This window comes from Myotis brandtii, unplaced genomic scaffold (genome assembly GCF_000412655.1).
Source record: "Myotis brandtii unplaced genomic scaffold, ASM41265v1 scaffold196, whole genome shotgun sequence".
In the NCBI taxonomy this organism is placed as follows: Eukaryota; Metazoa; Chordata; class Mammalia; order Chiroptera; family Vespertilionidae; genus Myotis; species Myotis brandtii.
In genome coordinates this window covers 6,017,819-6,042,235 of record NW_005357311.1, presented here as the reverse complement: position 1 = coordinate 6,042,235, position 24,417 = coordinate 6,017,819, and the positions used below count along the sequence as shown (strand labels likewise).

The window sequence follows — 24,417 nt, the reverse complement described above, 5'->3', positions numbered from 1 at the left end:
GCATTCAGAATAAGATCCTATATAATAAAAGTCTAATACGCAAATCGACCAAATGGTGGAACGACCAGTCGCTATGACGCGCACTGACCACTAGGGGGCAGACACTCAGTGCAGGAGCTGCTCCTAGCCCGCAGGCCCCAGGCCAGCCAAGGCAGGTGTCAGCAGGGGCCACCAGATCGCCCCGCTGGTGGCCCCACAGATCAGCCCTGAACACCAGCCAGGCCTAGGGACCCTACCCATGCACAAATTTCGTGCACCGGGCTTCTAGTCATTAAATAATGTAGGATCTTTATTTTATTTATTGACTTCTTTTTGCTGTTGACCTGGGGAGTAGTACTCTATCATATCTGATTGCTGAGATACACTTATTTGAATAGACTGAAATTTTTAGTAATTGTACCTTTATTTTGGTTGTTAGACATTCTAAATGAATGTGACACATTCATCTGAATAAATGATTAAAACCCTTTGTTCAAATATTTTCTAATTATAGAGATTTTTTTAGGGTACCATCATTGCTGCTTTTCTTATAGTAAGGGACATCTTCCTTCTGAATGGACATAGGTCTCTGGTCAGTGCAGAGGGCTAAAGCCCTGTACCTACTATCTTATACCAGAATACTTACAAGTATTTTAATTTAAAATATTACAAGTTATGCTTTTTAAAACAGAAGGTTATTCAGTGATTAGTAAATGGTTCCTTGAAGTTGATTTGTCAAGGGTTAGGAGGTTAATAGTATAAAGGTATTTATCTTAAAAGGTAAAAAGTACCTACCTTAAGAGACGAGCAGGATCAGGAAATATTTATGAAGTCCATACCTATGAATTATTTAACTAAGCTTTTTCTCATCTCTGCATTGTACTCTTGAAACAGTTATAAGGAAGGAACCAAATAGATATAAACTTCACAGTGGAAGGAGATGAGAAGGGAGTGTGCCTCACTTTATCAGTGTGCAGTGTTTTAATATCCTCTAGCTTTTCAAATGGTTGTAGAATATTTTCTCTAACTTAAGCTCAATCATTCCATATGATTGTGAGAACAAAAGACTTATTGTAAAGAAAATTGAAATTTAATGAAACAGAATTTACCATTTCCCTTACTGAAATTGGGGTGCATATTTTAATTACAATCCATATTTCAGATTTCAAAAGAGCAAGGCCTTGAAGTTCTACCAGAACATGATCCAATACGTGATCAAAGTTGGTATGTGAACAAAAAGCTCCGCCAAAGACTGCTTGAGGAATATGGAGTTAGAACCTGCACTCTTGTTCAGTTCCTTGGTGATGCCATTGTCTTACCAGCAGGAACACTTCATCAGGTATAGAAAAACTTTTAACTTGCTTAAACATTAGCTATATTTCCATTTTTGTATTATCTCTGATTTAGTGGATTGAAATCTAATTTTTAAGACTTAGGGGGAAAAAGAGATACAGCAGGTCCTCAAGTAATGTTTTGTATGCCATAGGAAATTAACTCTTGTTTATATCAACTAGGCTGGTAAAATTGGTTTCATTATATGTGGTTTCACTTTTAAAGTCATAGTACTATTGACAACTTTAAGTCAAGACTTAACTGTACTATATAGTTGGTTCTTGATAGTTGAAACTTAATAGTGGGGAAGAGTGTGTATTAAATCTTAGAGATCAAGTTTTTTAAATATATTTCTATTGGTTTCAGAGAGGGAGAGAGAGAGAGAAATACCAATGATGAGAGAGAATCATTGATCGGCTGCCTCCTGTAAGCCCCACACTGGGAATTGAGCCCACAACCTGGGCACACAGCCTGACCGGGATTGAACTGTGACCTCCCGGTTCATAAGTCGATAATCAACCACTGAGCCACACCAGCTGGGCACGGTCATACATTTTTTTAACACGCCCAGTATGAGTAGCATGAATTTTATTGGCTAGATTATTTGCAAATTCAGGCTTTCAATGTCCCTCCTACCTCTTGAGGTTGCCAACATAGCAATGACATCCAAAGAAAGATGGTATATAAATTTTATAGCTATTGATCCACAAAGACTTGAAAACTAAAGTAAACACATACTTCTTTCTGTGGCTGGACTGTGTGGCACCTGGAAGAAAGGTACAAAACAGGTGGTGATGGTATGGAGGCCTGGATTGGAAGCATCCAGTAGGCTTCCATAACTAACGAGCTACCACAGACCAGTTTAGGCCATGCAGTAACAAAAGTGTACAAAGGAAACCAAGAACCCCAAAAGCTAGTTTGCCTCAAAGTTGATTCCATACCTTTCCACCACCTGGTAATTGGGATATATATCATGTGTAGTTTTACCAAGGAGTTCCTATAACTATATATGCTACTACTGTCTGTTTAGCATCTGTGACACTATTGTAATGGCACAAGTAAATATTCCTTAAGTTATAATGGGTGCTTAGTTTTTAAGAGATCAGGTTCAAGGTTAGATTTAGATTTATCACTCTTGTTGTTTAAATAGCATTTTTGATAAAATATAAATATAAATACATACAGCTTTTTCTCTACATTAACTTCCGGGGGGAAATGTATTAATGCATTAATAAATCAATGTCTTATTTATGTTAAATTGTTTTATTTCCCCCTGGACTTACATGAATAGCTCAGACATGTTGGATCATTTATGATTCAGGTTTAATTGTGATTACCCCACATACAGTTTTTGTTTCGTTTTGGTTTTTTGTTGCTTTGTTGTCTCTTATCAGAAAACTAGAGGCCCAAGGCTGGGCCGGCCAGGGGGAGGGGCCGTGGAGGTTAGCCGGCCGGCCCTGTCCCCTGGTCGAACTCCCGGTCAAGGGGACAATTTGCATATTAGCCTTTTATTATATAGGATGGCTAATCAGTACTCAAAAGGAAAATGCTTTCAAAGGAGTAGCCTGTTTAAGATAAAAGTACAATAAATCTTTTCTTAAGTAGGAATAATTCTTTGATAATATAAGTTTCCTTAAATTCTTATATGTCCATTTTCTCAGTGTTGAACTGGAGGGTGCCGGTTGGGTTTTTTTGTTTTTTTCTTTTTTTAAGGTACAATCCTATATAATAAAACCCTAATATGCAAATCAACCAAACGGCAGAATGACTGGTCACTATGATGCGCACTGACCACCAGGGGACAGATGCTCAATGCAGGAGCTGCCCCCTGGTGATCAGTGCGCTCCCACAGGGGGAGCGCCACTCAGTCAGAGGCCAGGCTCACAGCTGGCAAGCGCAGCGGCGGTGGCAGGAGCATCTCCTGCCTCCGCAGCAGCACTAAGGAGCAGCGAGCAGGCAGGCAGTAAGGAGCGAGGGGTCCCAGACTTGGAGAGGGCGCAGGCTGGGCTGAGGGACACAGCCCTCCCATTCCCAGTGCATGAATTTCATGCACCAGGCCTCAAGTTTGTATATAATAAAATAGATTCTTACTCGTGTAGCGTTCTGTACTTTTTGACAGATAAATAGGTGAGTAACAACACAGTTAAAATATAGAGCACTTCAATCAGTCCAAGAAATTTCCTCCTGCATGTTTTTAGTCAACCTTTCCTCCCACCTGACATTCCTATAACCACTTACCTGTAGTTCTGCTTATATAAGAATGTCATAATTGCAATCATATAATATGTAGCCTTTGAGTCATTTTACATAATGCATTTGCATTTCAGCCATATTGTCTATATCAGTAATTGTTTCCTTTTTCTTGCTAGGTATAGTTGTTCATTACATAAATGTACCACGGTATTTTTTTAGTCATTAACCAATTAAAGAACATGTCGGTTGTTTCCAGTTTGGGGCAATAATAAAGCAAGCCACTATAAACCTCCACATAAGGATTTTGTATGAACATAAGTTTTTATTTCAGTTCGGTAAATACTGAGTAGTGGGATTGCCTGGTCATGATGAATGTATGATTAACTGATAAGAAATCACCAGGCTGTTCTCCAAAATGGTTGTACTATTTTCCGTTCCCCAAAGTAGTATATGTGAGTTACGTTTCCTCTACTTATTGTCAGTTTGCTTTTAAGCATTTGAATAATTGTGCTTTAGTATCTCACTGTGGTTTTAATTTACATGTTCTTAATAACTAAATATGTTGTGCATCTGTTCATTTGTGCTTATTTGCCATCTGTATTTATCTTGGTAAATTTGTGTTCAAATATTTTGTCTATTTTTATAATTGGGTTTTCTTATTTCTTACTGAGATTTAAGTGTTCTTTATCTACTCTACTTATGTGCTTTGCAAGTATATTCTTCCAATATGTGACTTGTCCTAATGGTGTCTTCCAAAGAGCAGATTTTAAATTTTGAAGTTCATTGCTCAGTTTTCTTTTTTTATGTATTACTGTATCTAAATTTTTTGCCTAGCCAGGATCATAAAGATTTTCTCTTACATTTTCTTTTAGAAATTTTCTAGTTGTTATTCTTACATTTAGTTCTGTGGTCCATTTTAAATTAATTTTTCTATGTAGTATAAAGTATGGATCAAGATTCAAATTTTTTGCATATGAACATTCAGTTCTAAAATATATTTTTTTTGAAAATATACATTTATATGATTTTTAAACATTCAAACATTACAAGAGTTCACGGTTAAAATTCAGTTTTTTTCTCAATTCTGCCTGCAGTGCCTCTCCTCCAGAGGCAACCACTGTTACCATGGAGATTCCATGCATATACATCTTTCTGATGGATCTACTTCTTTTGGGGAAGGGGGGGGAGGGGTGTGCGGGAAGAAGAGCCAGGGCTTTTCAAAATCGTAGGCAAAGGTATCCTGTTATAAAGTATAGTTTTTAGTTTACATATCACTCTGCTCAAGGCCTCACGGCCTTAAATGATCTGCACGTGTATCCTATTTCACACACGCATGGGTACACTCTTCACACATCCCCCTCACTGCCTTCCTCTCTCACTGTTCTTCTTCCCTCTTGCCACCTTGATCTCTTTGTGGTTGTCACATACACCAAGCATGTTCCTACCCCAGGGCCACTGTATGTATGTATGTATGTATGTATGTATGTTTTATTTATTTATTTATGCTAGCCTAAAATTCTTTTTCCTCTCAGATATCTGTAAAACTTGCTTCTTCACATTCTTTAAGGCTTTGCCCAAATGTCACCTTCTCAGTAAGGTCTTCCCTGACACCCCAGTTTAAAACTGCAAATTATGTCCCCCATTTACTGTCATCATCCCTGCTTTGTTTTTCTCCATTGCTGTCATTACCTTCTAACATGCTTCATAATTTTACTTCACTTTCTTGATTGGCTTTTAACCCCCTACTGGAATATAAGTTTCATGAGGACAGGGATTTCTGGGTTGTTTTTTATTGCTCTCTCTCTTACCCAGAATAATGCACATAAGTGTTTGTGAGGCCTGAAGGCCTAAAAATACAACATAGTTTTTACACAAATATAGATGAAAACAAAATTGTGACTTTCCATTTATATATATTGTGTGTGTGTGCTCTTTGTACAAACATGCAAATTTTGGCCTATTCCTTATGTGTCTTTGGCTACTTTAGAATGTTTACCTAGAATGGAATCTAACTTCCAGGCTTTTTTTGTTTTAATATATTTTTATTGATTTCAGAGAGAAAGGGAGAGGGAGGGAGAGACTGAAACATCAATTATGAGAGAGAATCATCGATTGGCTGCCTCCTGCATGCCTCCCCATCGAGCCTGCAACCCAGGCATGTGCCCTTGACCAGAATCAAACCCAGGACCCTTCAGTCCGCAGGCGACACTCTACCCATGGAGCCAAACCGGCTAGGCTAACTTCCAGTTTTGATTGTACACATAAGAACATAGGAAAACGTGTTTTGAAATATGTAGAAATTTCACTTAGATTATAGAGAGCAAATTTCATCTGTGATAAAAAAATGTTATGCTTAAATCTTGGAACAGGTGCTGAACCTCTTATCCCTAGTTTCATGCTCTGAAATATAGAGCTTCTATTCTACAAACACATATTGCAGGTGTAATGAGACTAAACAGCAATGCTGAAAACGTGAGGCATCCACTATGTTCATCCTCCAGAGGAACCAGCAACCTACTGATTAAAAAGAACATGTTTCATTCATATCTACACATAAATATATGCTATCTAGCTACCAATAGAGGAACAGTGCTAGATTTTAAAGAACTCTGCAAACTTCAGCAGCTATTCAGGTGATCATTATGCCCAGAGGAGGAATTGGAATTCCATTACCCTATCATCAATTAGATTTTTTCCACAATCTCTATTCCCCACTCTTACTATCTCCCTCTTCTCACTCTTCCTAATTAAATTTATTTTTATACTTTAAAAAAATGGAATAAGTTTTAAGTGCTCGGTTCTCAATTATTTTTTCTTTCCCAGGAATCTTACATCTTTTAATATCACTTAGAAGACAACCAAGAAACATCACAAAATCAAGATTAGATCAACTTGGTCCTTTCTTTGTCATTACACTGATCCTTAATAGAAAGGAGTTCTATGAAATAGTGAAGTGTGTGCAGTCACTTTGTACATGTTGAACAAATAAAACATTTACCAGCTTCTTATGAAAACAATTTAGTCAAGAGAGAGACAACTGTTGAAAGGCAGTTGTACTGATTCCACCAAAGATTGAAGGATATTTTTAATTGGTTAATTTGGAAAAAAAAAAAGGCACAGATCAACAAAATACTAGCATAATTCTAAAACTCTTGTCAATATATCTATCGGAAACTACAGTTTTCATCCCAGTTCCTAAAAAATAAACTAAGTTTCATTTTTTTTAATCTACTCTCTGTTCTCAAACTTAACAGTGAAGTGATGAAAAGGCTAGCAGCCAAAGGAGCAGCAACAATCATCCAGATTGACTGCACTGTTTGTTTTTAAGTAACACCAAAACCTGCCTTAACAAAATTGGTGATTTAAGATCTGATTACCAGCCTCTCTGAAGGGTTCCTGGAAAACTTTTCATCTTTTAAAAATGTTCCAGTTACAAAGTCACTTTACATGAAGTTGTTCAGTGGCAGAACTTTTTGAGAAAGTGCGGTCTTCTGCTTTGAAATGCATTTGATATTTTGGAGAAAATAAGTTCTCTGGTGAATTGTCCTTTGCATTTATTATTAACAGACAACTTCGCTTTTCTCTATCCTCACTTCCTAAAATTTACATTTTACTGCTTTTGTTTTGGGGATAGGTCCAGAATTTTCACAGCTGTATTCAGGTAACTGAAGACTTTGTGTCTCCAGAACATCTCGTACAATCATTTCATTTAACACAGGAACTGAGACTTTTGAAGGATGAAATCAATTATGATGATAAATTACAGGTAAGAGATGAATTTTCTGACTAGCTTCTGTTCTGCAGACTTTTTATATTCAGAAATATTAATACATGCATAACCGCTTAGGCCGTCATGGCCTAGTTTTTCACATTCGGATAACGATCAAAGATATTAACCCCACTATGCACTTAATTGTATAACTTTTAGTGGCCCTGATTTTAACTTTTGATTTAACAACCAGAAATTGTTAACTTGGACATTTTTTAACTTTGACATTTATTTTCCTTGAATTTGGCTTTCCATTAAAAATTATTTTAATATAGCAGTTAATATTTGTTAATTTATCTCCAGCTGGAGTAGAAATCCTAGCATAATTCCAAAACATCTGTTTCAGGTTAAAAACATCTTGTATCATGCAGTCAAGGAAGTGGTAAGAGCTTTGAAAATACATGAAGATGAAGCAGAGGATATGGAAGAAAATTAGGTGTGTTCCAGTTTGCTGTTTTTAGGCCATTGAAGTGGGATTACTTGCTCTTGAACGATGATATGTATGCACACTGACTTAAGCTTCATAAAACCATCAGTGCCAAGAAATTCTCTTTGTAGTAATTACTTGTTACTGACATCACAGCAGTATAGCATAAGTCACAGCTCCTATGATTCAATGTTAGTTATTAAAACAAGCTACATTTAAAAAGCAGCACTTCATAGCTGTTTTTGTATTATAGTGTATATGATGTTTGTGAAAATGCCAGATTTAAAATGATGTATTTATTTTTGGAAAAAAATACAAAATTCTATGCTATATTGTTGATCAAGTGTAAATGTGACCTTGTACAGTTTACTAAAATAACTGATATTTTTCACTACATTGAGACAGTTACTGTGAGAATAGGACACAAACACCAGCTATTGCCTGCATTTGGGAAATTGCTGAATCGCACAGCATTCATGTCATAATCAGAAAATTACTGCCAAATAATTGTAAAAATTGTAAAATATAAAGTATATAAAGCAGATACTAAATACAGACACTTCAATATTTTGTTGAAGTTCTTGACTGTACAATTAAACATTTTCAAAAGGTGTAATTTATTTAAAATTGTCTCATTTTGGTAAAATTTATGTGACTTTTAAAGCTAAATATTAAACTTAATATGCTATGTAAATATATACATATATACATTTAATGATGTATTTTTTTAAAACATTGGCTTGCTTTTATTTGTTAAGTGCAAGTGTTACATATGGCTTTGTACATTGAAGTTGAAAGGGGTTTTACATTTTACATTAAAAGGACTTTATCAAAAATTGGCTTGCTTCTTCCTCATCAAGGTGATTAACAGCATTTTCTTGTGATATTATGTTCTTTTCTAAAACATTTCCCCCTTACCTTTGATCCTTGTAAGCTTTTTTTCAGCTTTCTTCCAACTCTGTTGGCCATCTATATATATAAAAGCCTAAACAACCATTACGGTGGAAAGACCGGTCAACCAGTTGCTATGATACACACTGACCACCAGGGGGCAGACACTCAATGCAGGAGCTGCCCCCTGGTGGTCAGTGCGCTCCCACAGGGGGAGCACCGCTCAGTCAGAAGCCGGGCTCACGGCTGGTGAGCGCAGCTACGGTGGCGGGAGGCTCTCCTGACTCTGCAGCAGCACTACTGAGCGGTGGCAGCAGGCACAGTGGGCCAGAATGAGCGCAAGTGGCGCAGCGCCTGGCCCCAGTTCTGGCTCCTCCCTGGCCACCTGCCACTTGGCACACTGCTACATCCTCCAAGGGGTCCCAGATTGTAAGAGGTCACAGGCTGGGCTGAAGGACAAACCACCACCACCACCCTCCGGTGCATGAATTTTGTGCACCGGGCCTCTAGTAACTAGTGCCTCAGCTTAATTGTCCCAACAAAACAGGAATACAGGTAACTCTATCATTTACTTATAACACATTTAATAATAAAAAAAAAACCATAAATGAATTTTAAAAGCTATGATTATAGGAGTATGCAATTTTTTCTTTTACGACTTTTAGAGAGGAAAAGAGGGAGCAAGAGAGAAACATCCATGTAAGAGCAAAACATCGATAGGCTGCCTCCTGCACACCCCCCACTGGAATCCAGTAATCCCTTAATACATAAGATAACACCCAACCAACTGACTCACACTGGCCAGGGCAAAAGTATGCAATTTCAAATATAAGTTTCATAGCAGAGATTGCTGCCAATAACTGTTGGCGATTGGAAGAGAAGAGCCTGAAGTCAGTTCACTGGATAGAATATATTTCTACTTACTGTGTGACCCTGATAAGTTGCTTTGATTTGGAGTCTTGATTTTAATAGGTGACTATTAATCACTTAGTTGCTTGAGTTTCACATAGTCCTGTTTGGATTTTATTGGAAATATGTAGCTCTCCACTGGCACCGGCAGAATATTAAGGGACAGCCTTTCCTTTTTTCCCCTTTTTATTGGATTTATTGGGGTGACAGTGGCTAACAAATTATACAGGTTTCAGGTGCACAATTCTACAACACATCTGTACACTGTATTGTGTGTGCACCCCAAGTCAAGTCTCTGACAGCCTTTTCTTCCCAACTGGAAAGTACGTACTTTAAAAGAAAAAAGTGGTAAACCCACATTGTTACCTTGCAGGTTGCTTAGTTTTTATCCTCGTATGTCCACCATCTTTTAGCTCCTGGTAGGCTATTACACCGCCCTCCACTCCAGGCAACGTTCAGCCAGGAATGGGGCAATTACATGTCACAGTAATGCCCCACCTGGCACAAGGTTAATGGGATGGATGACAACTACTTGGTAGGGGAGGAAATGGGCTGAGGATGTCAACCTTTTGTAAACTTTTTTTTTTTTTTTTGCTTTGTGATCAGTATATTAAGGAAACATTCATACTTTCCAAGAATGCTTGGATTCTGATGTCCAATTTAAGCTTTTGAACATTACTTTTAAGCATACAATTAAAGCTATTCATCATCATTTGCTATACTACCAACATTATATTACATTTACTTTGGAGCACAAACTAAATGGTTTAAGGTTGCAACACCTAAAAAAAAAACAGTACTGCAAGCCCTCAAGAAACAGCTTATCTTTTTTTTTTACATTTTTTATTGATTTCAGAGAGGAAGGGAGAGAGAAACATCAATGATAACAGGGAATCATTGATCGGCTGCCTCCTGCACGCCCCCTACCGGGGATCAAGCCCACAACCCAGGCATGTGCCCTTAACTGGAATCAAACCTGGGACCCTTCAGTCCGCAGGCCGATGCTCTATCGGCTGAGCCAAACCAGCTAGGGCAAGAAACAGCGTATCTTGATAAACCTCTTGTTTAGAAAGTTATTTCTGTCACTGATACCACAGGCTAAGTTATACAGTATGCCATTCTCAACTAACAATTGAGGCAATGGAATAAAGCAGAGGCATTACAATGAATCCCACGTAATGCAACTATACAGATCAACACTGCTCTATAAATTGGGTTCTTCAATTGCCAGTTAAATACATTTAGTTTCTTCTATATATATAAAAGCCTAAGTGACTGTTCTACAGCTATGACACGCAATAACCACCAGGAGGCGGACACTCAACGCATAGGCATGGAAACATGGAACAGACAGATGAATCTCAGAGGAAAGGGGGAGGGTGGGAAGAGATTAACCAAAGATCTTATATGCATACTAGAGGCCCAGTGCACAGATTTGTGTACCGTTGGGGTCCCTCAGCCTGGCCTGCAGGGATTGGGCCAAAACCAGCAGTCCAACATCCCCTGAGGGGTCCCAGATTGCTAGAGGGCACAGGCCAGGCCAAAGGACCCCACTGGTGCACAAATCTGTGCACCGGGCCTCTAGTAGCTTAATAATTAAGGTTCATACATGGAAGTAAATACAGGTAACTAGCATTTAAATCTAAGCTATTGCATGTACACAACTCAAGATATGGGAAGAAAATGTTTATTCTTCATTTCACTTAAAACATTACTGTAGCCCTGGCTGGCATGTTCAGTGGTTAGAGCATCAGCCCATGAACTGAAGGGTCATGGATTTGACGATTCCAGTCAAAGGTACTACACGTACCTGGGTTATGGGTTCAATCCTGCATGCCAGGGGCAACCAATGGATGTGTGTGTCATATTGATGTTTCTCTTTCCCTCTCCCCTTCCCTACCTTCCACTCTCTAAAATCAATGGAAAAAAACATCTTCCATTATTAACAAAAAAAACTTAGATAAGTAAAAACAAAGTGGGAATTTAAATAATTCCAAAAACAAAACACTACTGTATTTGCCTACTGAAAACAATAGCAAGTAGTGAGTATGTTATAATTACAGTCATCCACTCATTCATTACTGTAATGAAATGCCAGCTTTGAGTGTTATTCACTGGCCCTTTAAGAGGTCTGACGCTGATCATCCTCAGATGCTTTTCCCTTGTAATGGTGCTACCTTTCTTGATTTGGATCAAAGTCCACCAGTTCTACCTGGTCCATTTCATTAGTCTTTTTTAAAAATATATTTTTATTGATTTCAGAGAGGGAGAGAGCGAAAGAAACATCAATGATGAGAATCATTGATCAGCTGCCTCCTGCACGCCACACACTGGGGATTGAGCCCACAACCCAGGCATGTACCCCTGACCGGAATTGAACCTGGGACCCTTTGGTCCTTAGGCCAACGCTCCATCCACTGAGCCAAACCAGCTAGGGTTCATTAGTTTCTTCTATTTCTTTCCTCTCAGGGAGGTTTTCCAGCAAAGAATGTTTATCAGGAGAGGGCCATCCTCAGGAAAGTTTACCTTAAATTGAATGGTTACATGACCTTTTCTTGTGGCATACACCAGATATCTCCACACTTGACAGGCTGACCTGTATGAGAGCTGATAATTATGGCTTGGTTTGGAAGCCACACAGTACTTCCACAGACATGAAAAGGTCAGTCTTATTGAGGGAAAACAGCATAGTCCTAATCTAAAACTGATACCTTCTGGCTCCAGTCCTAGTTCTTGGTCTCCTTAACCATATAATCTCATCCTCTGGCCATCTTTCATGCCTTTGTCAATAAGAGCTTTTAGAATTTTCTGTTGACCTATCATCCTTACATTGTAGCTTTTGCATTCATCTTCAGGACTTATTCCATTCCCCATGGTCTTGGCACTCCATGCACACAAACTAAATTTGCTGAAACATTCCAGGTCATATGCCATGAATTTTCATTTACATTTCAGTACCTTGCAATTGGGACAGCACTCAACTCCTTTCTTACCATCTCAGCCTTCACATTTACAGACCACATTCTTTGCAGAGCTAGTTTTTTAGCTGCACCTTTGAATAAATCTAAGATTACTGAGAGCTGATGCACATTTGTTTTCTACCTCTTCTTTCGCTCCAAAAAGCATATCAAAGATGTCCACGTTGTTCCACCTTTTAATGATCTCTTCTGTCATATAATTCACTTTTCTTTGCATCAGAAGATACTTTCTGAGCTTGGGAAATCTTCTTTAAACTCTCCATTTGGATTCTTATCACGGTGGGACTTCAAAGCCATTTTCCTGTGTCTTTTTCACTTTCCCTGGATGGCATTGGGTTTGACCTCCAAAACAGCTATTTCTTTCACCATTTTCTACAGCTAGTGTGCAGGTGACGCAGGTGTACGGAAGCAGAAAGGAGTATGTTCGTGTGTGCAGTCCTCCACCTCTCATCACTGAGTGTTTTGGAAAGTTTCCAGTTTTTTACTTTTTTTATACCATTTTTCAAAATATGCCTCAACCTGCCTGGCCGGCATGGCTCAGTAGTTGAGTATCAAACCATGAACCAGGAGACCATGGTTCGATTCCTAGTCAGGGCACATACCTGAGTTGTAGGACCCCAGTAGGGGGCGTGCAGGAGCCAGCGGATCAGTGATTCCCTCTCATCATTGTTCTTTCTCTCCTCCCTTCCTCTCTCTGAAATCAATAAAAATATATTTTTTTTAAAAAAATTATATGTGTCTAAATACATTTCTGCCACATTTTGGGATTGTAGCACCCATAAAAATCATTATCCAGTTTCCTGTTAATGATATCTGGGTAAGATTAGTGAGCTTCAGAAGTTGGTCTCATAGCTTTACTTTGCTGTGTGTGTACATCTACAGTCATGGATTCAGAATGTTCTATTTCTCGACACCAACCTATCACAGAGGCGCTCTCATACCAGATCAGGACTGTCAGCCGTGGGAGGAAAAAGAATGGCTTAATTAACATACTACAGCAATTCAGTGTACTATGCACTATGAATCGGGGCATAGCCATTGGCCAAGATACAAAGCTATATGCCACAGGTCTGTCCCTGAGATTCAGACTCAGACTTTTCCTTACTACAAAAGCTATGACACCTCGATAGTTACACCTTGAAACCATATCGACGATACAGGAACTTAGTAGTATACGAAGTGCTTTGGCTCTCACAGCAATCCGGCTCTTTTCATGAAAGCAGTGTCTGAAACAAAAATGAAATGTTGGCAAGCTCTGGGTCACTGGCTGCATACAAAGTGAGTTCCCTTTCTTGAGTGGGGAGATTTTCACAGCTGACTTCAGCTGCGCACATTCTCTGTAAGTGAGCCAACCAGCTGCAGCTAAAACTGGAGGACTGCCTATCTCCTGTATCTGGTCTGTGAAAAGGAACTTGGCCCTGGGGTCAAAGAAGGTATATAGCAAGGATGTGTGGGTCACTGCTTTCCTGCCCCCTAGACTATGACTCCAGATTAGAGAGATGATGAAAGATTTGAACAGCTGGTTCAGTGAACAAATACGAAATGAAGTGCAAAATGGAAGGGGACTGACTCCTTTCCCAAGGAGAGTCAGGAAAGTCCCCTGCCAGCATGGTGAGGATTATGAAAGGTGAAGGAATGTGAAGTAGACAAATCCCTATCCAGGATCAAGTTCAACTGACGGCTTCCAGGGTAGGTCATAGGTATATTATACTCTATGAAGAGCACAAATTATTTTCACATCAGCATCTAGAGCAGCGGTTCTCAACCTGTGGGTCGCGACCCCTTTGGGGGTCAAACGACCCTTTCACAAGGGTCGCCTAAGACCATCGGAAAACACATATATAATTACATATTGTTTTTGTGATTAATCACTATGCTTTAATTATGTTCAATTTGTAACAATGAAAATACATCCTGCATATCAGATATTTACATTACGATTCATAACAGTAGCAAAATTACAGTTATGAAGTAGCAACAAAAATAACTTTATGGTTGGGTGTCACCACAACATGAGGAACTGTATTAAAGGGTCGCAGCATTAAGAAGGTTGAGAACCACTGCACTATAACCTCTGAGCCTCAGTTTCTTCGTCTGTAAAGTGGGAGATTCATTACAGTAGCAAAATTACAGTTATGAATTAGCAATGAAAATAATTTTATGGTTGGGGGTCACCACAACATGAGGAACTGTATTAAAGGGTCATGGCATTAGGAAGGTTGAGGACCACTGATTTAGAGACACTGATAGCTTGAGGTGCTTTTCTTAGTCAAATGAAATTTTAGCCAACCTAATATATTTGTGTCCTCTAGGTTTTTGGAAATGGGTAACCATTTGTGGCATATATGGGGAACTCTTTACCTAAATTTTTAAATAACTAATTATGTAATTATAGTAACATAATAACTATAATTAACTTTCTGCAGAAACTAATTATGTTGAACAGAAACTTTTAATATTGTGTTACCAAACTTTTTCCAGGTATAAAGGGAAAAAGCCAGCCTATACCTTTTGGGGAAGGAAAAGGTATAGGCTGCCTTTTTTTTAAAGTCAGTTCCTAAAAAATCACTGCACTATGCAGAGTCTAATAAACACCAGAGCACTTAAAGGGGGACAAGCCAGGGTTTGGGCCCCACACTGAAAAATTATCAGTAATGCATTAAAAACAAAACAAAGTGGTTTTACATGTTACATGTTTAAGCAATGGATTAGCACTACAAATAAATATGACACTTTACCTTGACATTTGCTCTGGACGTGGACATCAGAAGGACTGCAGCTTGTGACTAAGACTGAGAAGTGGTGGAAGGAGGGTTGTCTGAAATTAGAAAGTTGTTACACCAGATGTAGATGGGTGTGTCTCAGCACCACCATGAGGATTAAGGTGGTGCAGTTTTCTGCATGAAGTTTTTCTTGCAGACAACATCACTCCTTAAGCAAATGCAAAATTCTCATGTTCAAATTGTTCTCTACATATTAATCATGTTGGAACAAATTTGCATTTTTCAAAGCAACTGTTACAGTTGAACTATACCAGAGATTCTTCAAATTAAAGCTTTCTAAAGCCAATGGAGCATAGGATTTCAGAAACAAATTCTAAGACGTTAAAAATTTGGCACATCTGTTGGTTATCATATGACTTGATCCATCATCTCATCCTCCCAGAGGGGAAATGAAAGCAGCAATTTAGTTCATTTACATTGAGCTCCATGACGAATGGTTAAATATTCTAAAGCGTACCAACTCTAGAAATTGTAGTCATGGAAAATTGCTCTTCATCCCTGGTTAGTGGAACTTTTGAAGAACGACACAGGACATATTGGTACACCGCAGTGCTTTCTGAGCTGGAAGCCCACGCTTGGTTCTAAGTATTCCATTTAGATCTTTCCAACCAGTAGCAGTTTATCAAGATTTTAAAGTGAGATATTTACTCCTCCTCATGACTAGTGTTCCTGGTGTTTTCTGTGGGCTCAGTGAGGTAGGAGCCACTACTGTCAACTGAACTTTGGGGAGAAAGGTTTATTTAAAAGGTAAACAGGGATGACCACAGAGTCAACCTCAAACTGTTTGCTTCTTTAAAAATCTCAGTTCTTATCAAGTTATCTGAGTATTGCCTGACCAGTGTGGCTCAGTGGTTGATCATTGACCTGTGAACTAGGTCACGGTTCGATTCCCAATCAGGGCAAATGCCCGAGTTTCAGGCTTGATCCCCAGTGGGTGGTATGGTATGCAGGAGACGACCTATCAATGATTCTCTCATCATTTTTAAATATATTTTTTATTGATTTCAGAGAGGGAGAGATAGAAACATCGATAAGAATCATTGATCGGCTGCCTCCTGCATGTCCCACATTGGGGATCAAGCCTGCAACCCAGGCATGTGCCCTTGACTGGAATCGAACTCGGGACCCTTCAGTCTGCAGGCCAAAGCTCTATCCACGAGCCAACCAGCTAGAGCAATACTTTAAGTTTTAGAAGCAGAAGATGGTAGTTCATTAACCAGATTACACTGACTTTAATTGAGATCTTGTCTATACATGTCAATAAACCACTCTTGAATATGAGAATATTTACTAGAGTATTTAAATATTAGTGACTAGGGACTTTTAAACTCTGTGGCCCCACCAAACCCCCTTTGACCCAAGAAAAATTCCTCACTGCCCACTAGATGGCACTCTTCATCATCTGTGACTCTTAAAAGGACATGAGTCCATCTGGGACAAGAGACAAATCTGAAGAAACCTTTTTTAAACAGCCATGCCACTTTACTCCCACAGAGGTCTCCAAAACACTGAGATTATGACAAAAATACGATAAAGGTCACTTTTGATCTTTACATATAAAGCCTACTGGTCTAAAATGATTCAATAACTAGCTATTATTACAATTCATGTCTTGACCCTTCAAATAAGTTATAAATACCCGATGGCAGACTGCCTCACACTAGTATTCATCTTTGAAAACAACAAAACTTGAATCTCAACTCCCCACAAATGAAAAGGGATTATCATCCTAGCCAGTTTGTCTTCCTGGATAGAGCGTCAGCCTGAGGACTGAAGGACCCAGTCCGGGGTTCGTTCTGGTCAAGAGCACGTACCTTGATCAATTGGTTGCCTCCCATAAGATGCGTGCCCGAGGCGACCAATTGATGTCTCTCACATCAACGGATGTTTCTCTCTCTCTCTATCTATCTCTCTCTCCCCCACCCCTCTTCCTTTCTATTCTCTAAAAAAAAAGAAGTCAAATGGGAAAATATCCTGGGGTAAGGATTAACAAAAAGAAAAGGGATACCACAGAAAATGCACATTAGGCCTCTTACAGCTGAGTGTGAGGATGAACTCAACTTTCCCAGATGATCGGTAGCTGAGGTGCAGTGGTATAATGTGTACCTGAGGAGAAACTTGAATGACCAGTTCCCTTGGCCACAGTAGGAAAACTAGACAATTCAGCTCCAGTGTAGCCCAGTAAAAACAGCACGGGACTGCTAGTCAGACACCTTCCTCTTGGCTCTGCTCTGTCTGGTATAAAACTTCACATAATTCTCTGGGACTCAAATTTGTTTCTTTGTAAAATAATAGGTCTTAAAGGCACTAAAAATTATAACATCCAAAATACATTAAAACAAAAAAGTACCTAGGAAGTGTTAAAAACAGAAAGATAATGTATTTAACATGTTGAACTGATTCACCTAGAGAAAATATTTTATTATTTCAGTAACCTTGATAAAATGTGAACAATGGCTTTGGAGGGACTATTTTGAAAATACCTTCTTCTGATTTCCTTTTCTCTTAAGCACGGTTTCCAGGAAGTATGGATTACTGTGGTCACCACAGCGGCACAGCTCAGATTCTTACTACATACCACTTACTTTCTGAAAGCAGTGTTTTATTGTCACTCTGTGAAAAGCCGAAAATAAGAACTCAGGACTAGGCTTCCTGAACTTCTTTAATGCCCAGCTAGTTATCTGGGTTCAGTGGCAAGAGGCCACCACTCAGTAAGGAAAGACAAGACCTGCTAAACTTCCTATGCATGTATAATGCATTCCTTTCTGGAAGCAAGCTATTCTCAAATCCCTTTCAGTGCCTTAAACTAGAGAGAGAAGACACAAGAACACCTAAAAACCCCAAATCAGAGATGGGCCACAAGCCCAGAGGCTAGGTCCTACAATTGAGTAAAACAGGTGTTTTTTTGTTTTAAGAATCTCCTCTACAGAAGACCCTGTGCTAGGATGTTACAAAGGATACCATGTCATGTTGGTCAAAAGGCACATACATTCTATCAAGATGCAAACACGAAACTTAAAAACCAGATATAACAAGAGTACTAAATAGTGTGAAAAAGAACTTCCAAGACAATGAAAAAGATTAGTTCACTTAACGTGCAGTTGTTAGTGGAAATGCACAGAGCAAGGTCCTGCAAAATGCACATCACTGCTAACAGTCATGGGAGGGCAGGGTAGGGGAGGAAGAGGGTAGTGGCAGAAAAGGAATGTGATTTGAAAGTATTCGTATCAGCCCTAATAAATCTCCTTTTTAAATGAGAAGTGGCTAGGCTAATAGTTTATTTTTGGTACAAACTTGTTAAATCTGAAATTTTATAAGGAAGGCTAGGCAAGCAAAATATTCAACAACACTGAGGTGGACAAATTAATATAACTTTGAACAGAGTGGAACTCTTTTAAGAAGTTAGTTTAGTTTTGGTTTCATCTGTAGCCAGACAACACAAGAAAAAAACATGACCTCTGCATGGTCACTCCATGTCATCCTACTTCTGCGAGCTTCACCACTAAACACGTAAGCCAGACCCTACCCCTCAGCCCCGCTGTCCCTGGTTTCCTCAGGGGAGGCAGTTTGATATTCCTCCTCATTTCTGTCACTCCCTCAATTCCACACAATAAACCAAGTCTATGCTTTAAACAAGCTCAGAGCTTACACTCAAATGTGTTTCCCTGCTATGCTCCTCTTGGCCTTCTCATCCTGGAGCACCTGGACTCTGCAGAAGAGAATGCCCAGCGAGCGCTTCCCCACCACCATGCTCCCTCCAGTGGTGGCAGGAGCCCAGGAACGGCAGCTCCCACCTGAGTACTTTTCATGTGTGCTAGACAAGAAAAGGTTGGGAACACATTTAGGACTCAGGAACTTCCTTGTTCCTGCTCCCTAGAGAGGAACCGCACTACAAAACACTGAAGGAAATTTGTAACATACCAAAGTAATCCTTTGATAGAATCTCTTCAAAATCATATTCAAAATTTACAACATAGAAACCATATAAAACTTGCTTTTCAAGTACCAACCACGTTCACCAAAGGTATAAAACACAAGTACTTTATTGATTTCTTACAATCAAATACTGCCAACTAGCATTACTTCCACTCATGCATCATTAAAAACAAAAGGATTATTTCCTTGGTATTTTCAAATGATGCATTATACAATAAACAAAAAAAATTAGAACTTAAAATGCACCCTGATTAATTATGTAAACTGGTAATTTTTTTTAAAAAGCATAACTAATAATTTGGTTCTTCATAAAATGGAAATTTAAATATTTCTCCTGATAGTCTTGAGGTTATCATTATGTTATTAGTGCAAAGTGTGGCACACAGAGTTTCATCTAGAAAGGTGTCTTACACACCTTATTAAACAAATGAAATGTGCATAACAAAATGCATACAGTCAATGCATGATAGAAAGCATGTTTCAAATACAAGGCAGCCTCCCAAGCCACCGTATTGTTTTGCATTATCATTTATGGCATTATAGATTAATTACACATAACATACTTTTATACATTTTAACCCTGAAGATAAGAAAATAATTGTTGCTTGAAAAAATTATTCCAGGTAGCCATTTGGTTTGTATTAGGAGAAAGTGAACCTCCGAGAGTTTAGTGTCTGCCAAGTCTAGAATCATTAGCTTGAGTCAGTAAGTCAGATACTCGGCGTATTTCACAGTGACCGCTTCCCGAGTCCTGCGCTGCCTCCTCTCCGCGGGTGCCAGGTAATGAAGCGTTTCCAGGATTACCCTTGTATGTGCTTTTCCCTTTTTTGTTTCTTCTGGATTAACTGTATTATTTCCTTTTCTCACCTCTTCTATGGCCTTCCATTTTAATTATTCATAAGTCCTTTCAGAATATCCTCAGAGAGTTCCATAAGGGGTAGTTCTGGAGATGGAAAATCCAAGGGGGGAAGATTGGGTATTGGAATATCCTTGGCTTTCCCAGTACTTGCTGCAAATTTCTGCCAGGTTGAAGAGGCTGTAGCAGTTTCTGACTGTGGCGGCAAGCTCCATAACTCTGACTTTTCTACAAAATCAGCATCTACATCCAGCTCTTTTTCTACTGGGCCTTTTAGAAGTCTGGCCTTTTCAGCCTTGAGTTGTTTATTTTCTTTCCTTAATTTTTCATTCTCAGCCATAAGGTATTCCACATGCCTCTTCAAATCTGCAATTTTGGTTGCCTGCTCTTCTATAATGGTTTTATCATCTTTTGGGGCTTTGCTTCCAATGCATGGTTCTGTTGGCTCACTCTTTTGCTGAAGTAAAAATAGCAGTGTGTCTGGATCCCTGTCAAAGACCCTCTGAATTTCAGGCAGGTGTTTCTCTGTGGAAGGGCTGTAGTTCTGAGGGAGAAGGAGACTGTGGCCTTCTGCCTCCTCAGCAGAGGGCTTGTGAGATGCCTGAAGTTGGGCAGCGGCATCCTTGTCTGTGCTCTGCTGGGCTTTCAACCTTTCCTCCCGCTTCGCCCTCTTCCACCTCTCCTGAATGAGGAGGAGCTGTTTCATGTGGCTATCCCTTTGCAGTTCCAGTGATAAATGAGCCTGTTACACAGAAAGAAAGGAACAATTTAACATTATGAGTCTCTTTAGTAATGTCCAGCAAATACTATTCCAAGACCCTCCTTTCTGAATAGCCCAATAACACTTAAAATCTATATACTATGTCTACGATTCAATTAAACCTCAAAAGTTTTTCAAAATAACTAGTTCTAGGTAAGTTAACACTTATGCTAGCTTATGAATATAAACAGAACACCATTCACTCAGCAAGTCAGAAGTACTATTCCAAATCCACATACTGAATCAGACCTTTTTTAACTGTGCCTTAACTCTCTGCTATGCCATTGATACTCGGCTTAAAAACAGAAAATCTTCCTCTTTAGACATCAATTCCATAACTAGCTAAAAAGTCTTTTCACTGACAGGGTGTTCAGAAGGTTCAGTGCACATCTATATTACAGGACTAACATGAGCAGTTCTATAATCAAAGGGAAGTGCGTGTGACAGAACACAACTTCTCAGTTCTCTTGGTTCAGTTTGAGGAACTCTGTGTTTTTTCTTTGCCACTGGTATCTCCTCACAGAAAGGATCTCCTTAATTCAATTAAACATTTACCAATCACCTCCTATGTACCTACCACTTGTATAATCAGAAAATCATCTGTGGATAAAGGTAATTTAAAAACCTAGGGAAGCCTTCCCCAAACACAGAAAACAATTTAAAGCCATTGGTGAGACCAAGTTAAAAAGTACCAGAACCAGCCCTAGCCGATTTGGCTCCATGGGTAGAACATCGGCCTGTGGACCAAAGGGTCCTGTATGTACCTTGGTTTCAGGCTCCTCCCCAGCACGGGCCCTCATCAGGGCTCGTGCAGGAGGCAACCAATCAATGTGCTTCTCTCACATTGATGTTTCTCTCTGTCTTTCCCTCTCTCTTCCACTCTCCCTAAAAATCAATGGGAAAATATCCTCGGGTGAGAATTAACCAAAAAGAAAAAAAAAACTACAATGAGATACCACCTCACACCTGTACCAAGTGTTGGAGAGGTTGTAGAGAAAAAGAAACCCTCATTCACTGCTGGTAGGAATGTAAACTGGTACAGCCACTATGGAAAACTGTATGTTGGGTCCTCAAAATACTAAGAATAGAGTTACCATATGACCCAGCAATCCCTTTTCTGGGTTTCTACCTGAAAAACTTAAAAAACAAAACAAAAAAAACCTGGCCTGTTCCTCAGTGGTTAGAGCAGGGGTGGGCAAACTTTTTGACTCGAGGGCCACAATGGGTTCTTAAACTGGACCGGAGGGCCGGAACAAAAGCATGGATGAAGTGTTTGTGTGAACTAATATAAATTCAAAGTAAACATCATTACATAAAAGGGTACGGTCTTTTTTTTTTTTTAGTTTTATTCATTTCAAACGGGCCGGATCTGGCCCTCGGGCTGTAGTTTGCCCACGGCTGGGTTAGAGCCTGCAGACCAAAGGGTCACAGGTTTGATTGTAGGTTTGATCCCTGGCTCCATTCAGGATGTGAGCAGGAGGCAACCAATCTATGTATCTCTCTCACATCAATGTTTCTCTCTCCTTGTCCCTTCCCTCCCTTTCACTCTCTCTAAAAAACTCAATGGGAAAAATATCCTCGAGTAAGGATTAAAAAAAATACCAGAATTGCTTAGGAATTTGGGAAAAGATAAGTTTAGATTTAAATTATCTTTGAGAAGCAAAGGGAAGGACAGCTGGTCCCCTTGCCCATGCCAGCTTACTTACTGTGAGCTCCTGGTCAAATGAGCTAATGGTCAGGAAAGGCCCTACGAGGCATCTCTAGGACACATGTGGCAATCTGAGATCTCTAAGTAACCACTAGAAAAAAAGGATAGGAGTTTCTGCATACCATGTCTGGTATGTCTGGTAATCAACAGCAGTTCATTTAGTTATAATTTCCTTTCTAAAATACTTTTCTTTTGCCTGTTTTATATACAGGGTGAGGCAAAAGTGGGTTTACAGTTGAGAGTACACGAAAAAGTTTATTCTTGCATTTTTATTAATTATTGTATTATTTTTCATACGAACAACTGCAAACCTACTTTTGCCCCATACTATAGTTTGATCATAGTGTTTTGAGAGGGGCCCAATGCTTGGTTTTATACACAAGTCAACTCTTCACAAGAAAATCCTTCTAACCCTTGTTGTAAATATTAAGAAAATGTCTCACCTGTTCAGACTGTGTTAGCTTCATGGCTTCAGAAAGATATGCTGGTTTAAAAAAAAGAGGCACATTAATATGAGTGTTGTCATTTTGTAATTAACAGGGCAAAGGAAGAGTTTTAATACTCCTCATGTGACAGAGAGAAATGATCTTAGAAGCAACTCTGCTATTATATAGTTATTCTGTTCCTGAAAAGAAACAAGATGAGGATTTAAAAATATGTCAGTGGTAATCAAATGTAGCTATTCCCTACCCCATCTTGAAGGAGTTTGTTCTTTTTTAAGTTGATTTGAGAGAGGGAGAGAGAGAGAAAGGAATACCGATGTGAGAGAGAAACATCAATCGGTTGCCTCCCATACGTGCCCAACTGGTATTGAACTCACAACCTGGATATATGCCCTGACTGGGAATCAAACCTGCAACCCTTCAGTGCAGGACAATGTTCTAACCAACTGAGCCACACCAGCCAGGATTGAAGAATTTGTTGTTTAAAAGCCCCGTAGATTTCGCAATTAAAGAAGTATTGTATTATGAAACCGGTTTGGCTCAGTGGATAGAGAGTCAGCCTGCGGACTGAAAGGTCCCGGGTTCCATTCCGGTCAAGGGCATGTGCCTGGGTTGCGGGCACATCCCCAGTGGGGAGTGTGCAGGAAGCAGCTGATCGATGTTTCTCTCTCATCGATGTTTCTGACTCTCTCTCTCTCTCCCTTCCTCTCTGTGGAAAATCAATAAAATATATTAAAAAAAAAAAAAGAAGAAGAAGAAGAAGTAAAGATGGCCCAATCAGAAAATAGAATTGAGGATGAAAATTTAACAAGAACCAGTCAAAACCCTATTACTCATGCGCACAAAAATATAAAGAGACTAGAGGGCCCAGTGCACGACATTCATGCACTGGGGAGTGTGGGGGTCCCTCAACCCAACCTGCACCCTCTCCAATCTGGGAGCCCTCAGGGGAGCCCTCTCCAATCCGGGAGTTTCTGTCTTTGCAGTCATATGAGCGAATTGTCTGAGACCCCCAACCCAGTTTGGTTTGTTGCTCACAGAGTAATAGAGGCATTTTTTTTTCTTTGCTTCATTGGTGGAGATTTTCTGGAAGTTTTAGGATATCTTCCCTTTAATTTTTCGTAGACACTCTGATTTTACTTATGTCTCTCACCTTCGCTTTCTCTCCATCCCCCACCACAACAGTAACTTGCTCCAGGCTCACTTTGCTCTAGTGTCTAGGAGATCCGTCTACCACCAGAACTATAATCCCCAGTATTCCTGGTGCTCCCCGCGCTCTGGGCTTCTGCTTCCGGTCCTGGGGCTGCCACCAGAACTACTATTCCCCAGAATTCCTGGTGCTCCCCACGCTCTTCGTTTTCCCTTCCTGCTCTGTCTCCGTCCCACAGCCTCCCACTCTGCCAAGTCCTCCAAGCCGCCAGCTCTCCCTTTCTGCTCTCCATCTGGCGGCTTG

The 24,417-nt window shown here is 39.6% G+C and overlaps 2 protein-coding genes across 6 annotated transcripts in view; one reads left to right on the top strand and one right to left on the bottom strand.

Annotated features, from left to right (window-relative positions):
• The window catches only part of JMJD1C (jumonji domain containing 1C), a 218,988-nt gene extending 210,450 nt beyond the window's left edge, over window positions 1-8,538 (top strand). For all 5 annotated transcript variants that reach the window (XM_014538750.1, XM_014538748.1, XM_005865133.2 and 2 more), the window contains 3 exons: window positions 1,142-1,318; window positions 7,139-7,270; window positions 7,620-8,538. In XM_014538750.1, coding sequence (XP_014394236.1) covers window positions 1,142-1,318; window positions 7,139-7,270; window positions 7,620-7,709 — 399 coding nt within the window. In that variant the 3' untranslated portion in view covers window positions 7,710-8,538. The remainder of the gene's footprint in view (window positions 1-1,141; window positions 1,319-7,138; window positions 7,271-7,619) is intronic.
• A 10,743-nt stretch (window positions 8,539-19,281) lies between these two features.
• Window positions 19,282-24,417, bottom strand: part of NRBF2 (nuclear receptor binding factor 2) — a 153,210-nt gene continuing 148,074 nt past the window's right edge. The window contains exons 4-5 of the mRNA XM_005865143.2: window positions 22,965-23,005; window positions 19,282-20,795 (exon numbers count right to left, since the gene is read on the bottom strand). Coding sequence (XP_005865205.1) covers window positions 20,085-20,795; window positions 22,965-23,005 — 752 coding nt within the window. The 3' untranslated portion in view covers window positions 19,282-20,084. The remainder of the gene's footprint in view (window positions 20,796-22,964; window positions 23,006-24,417) is intronic.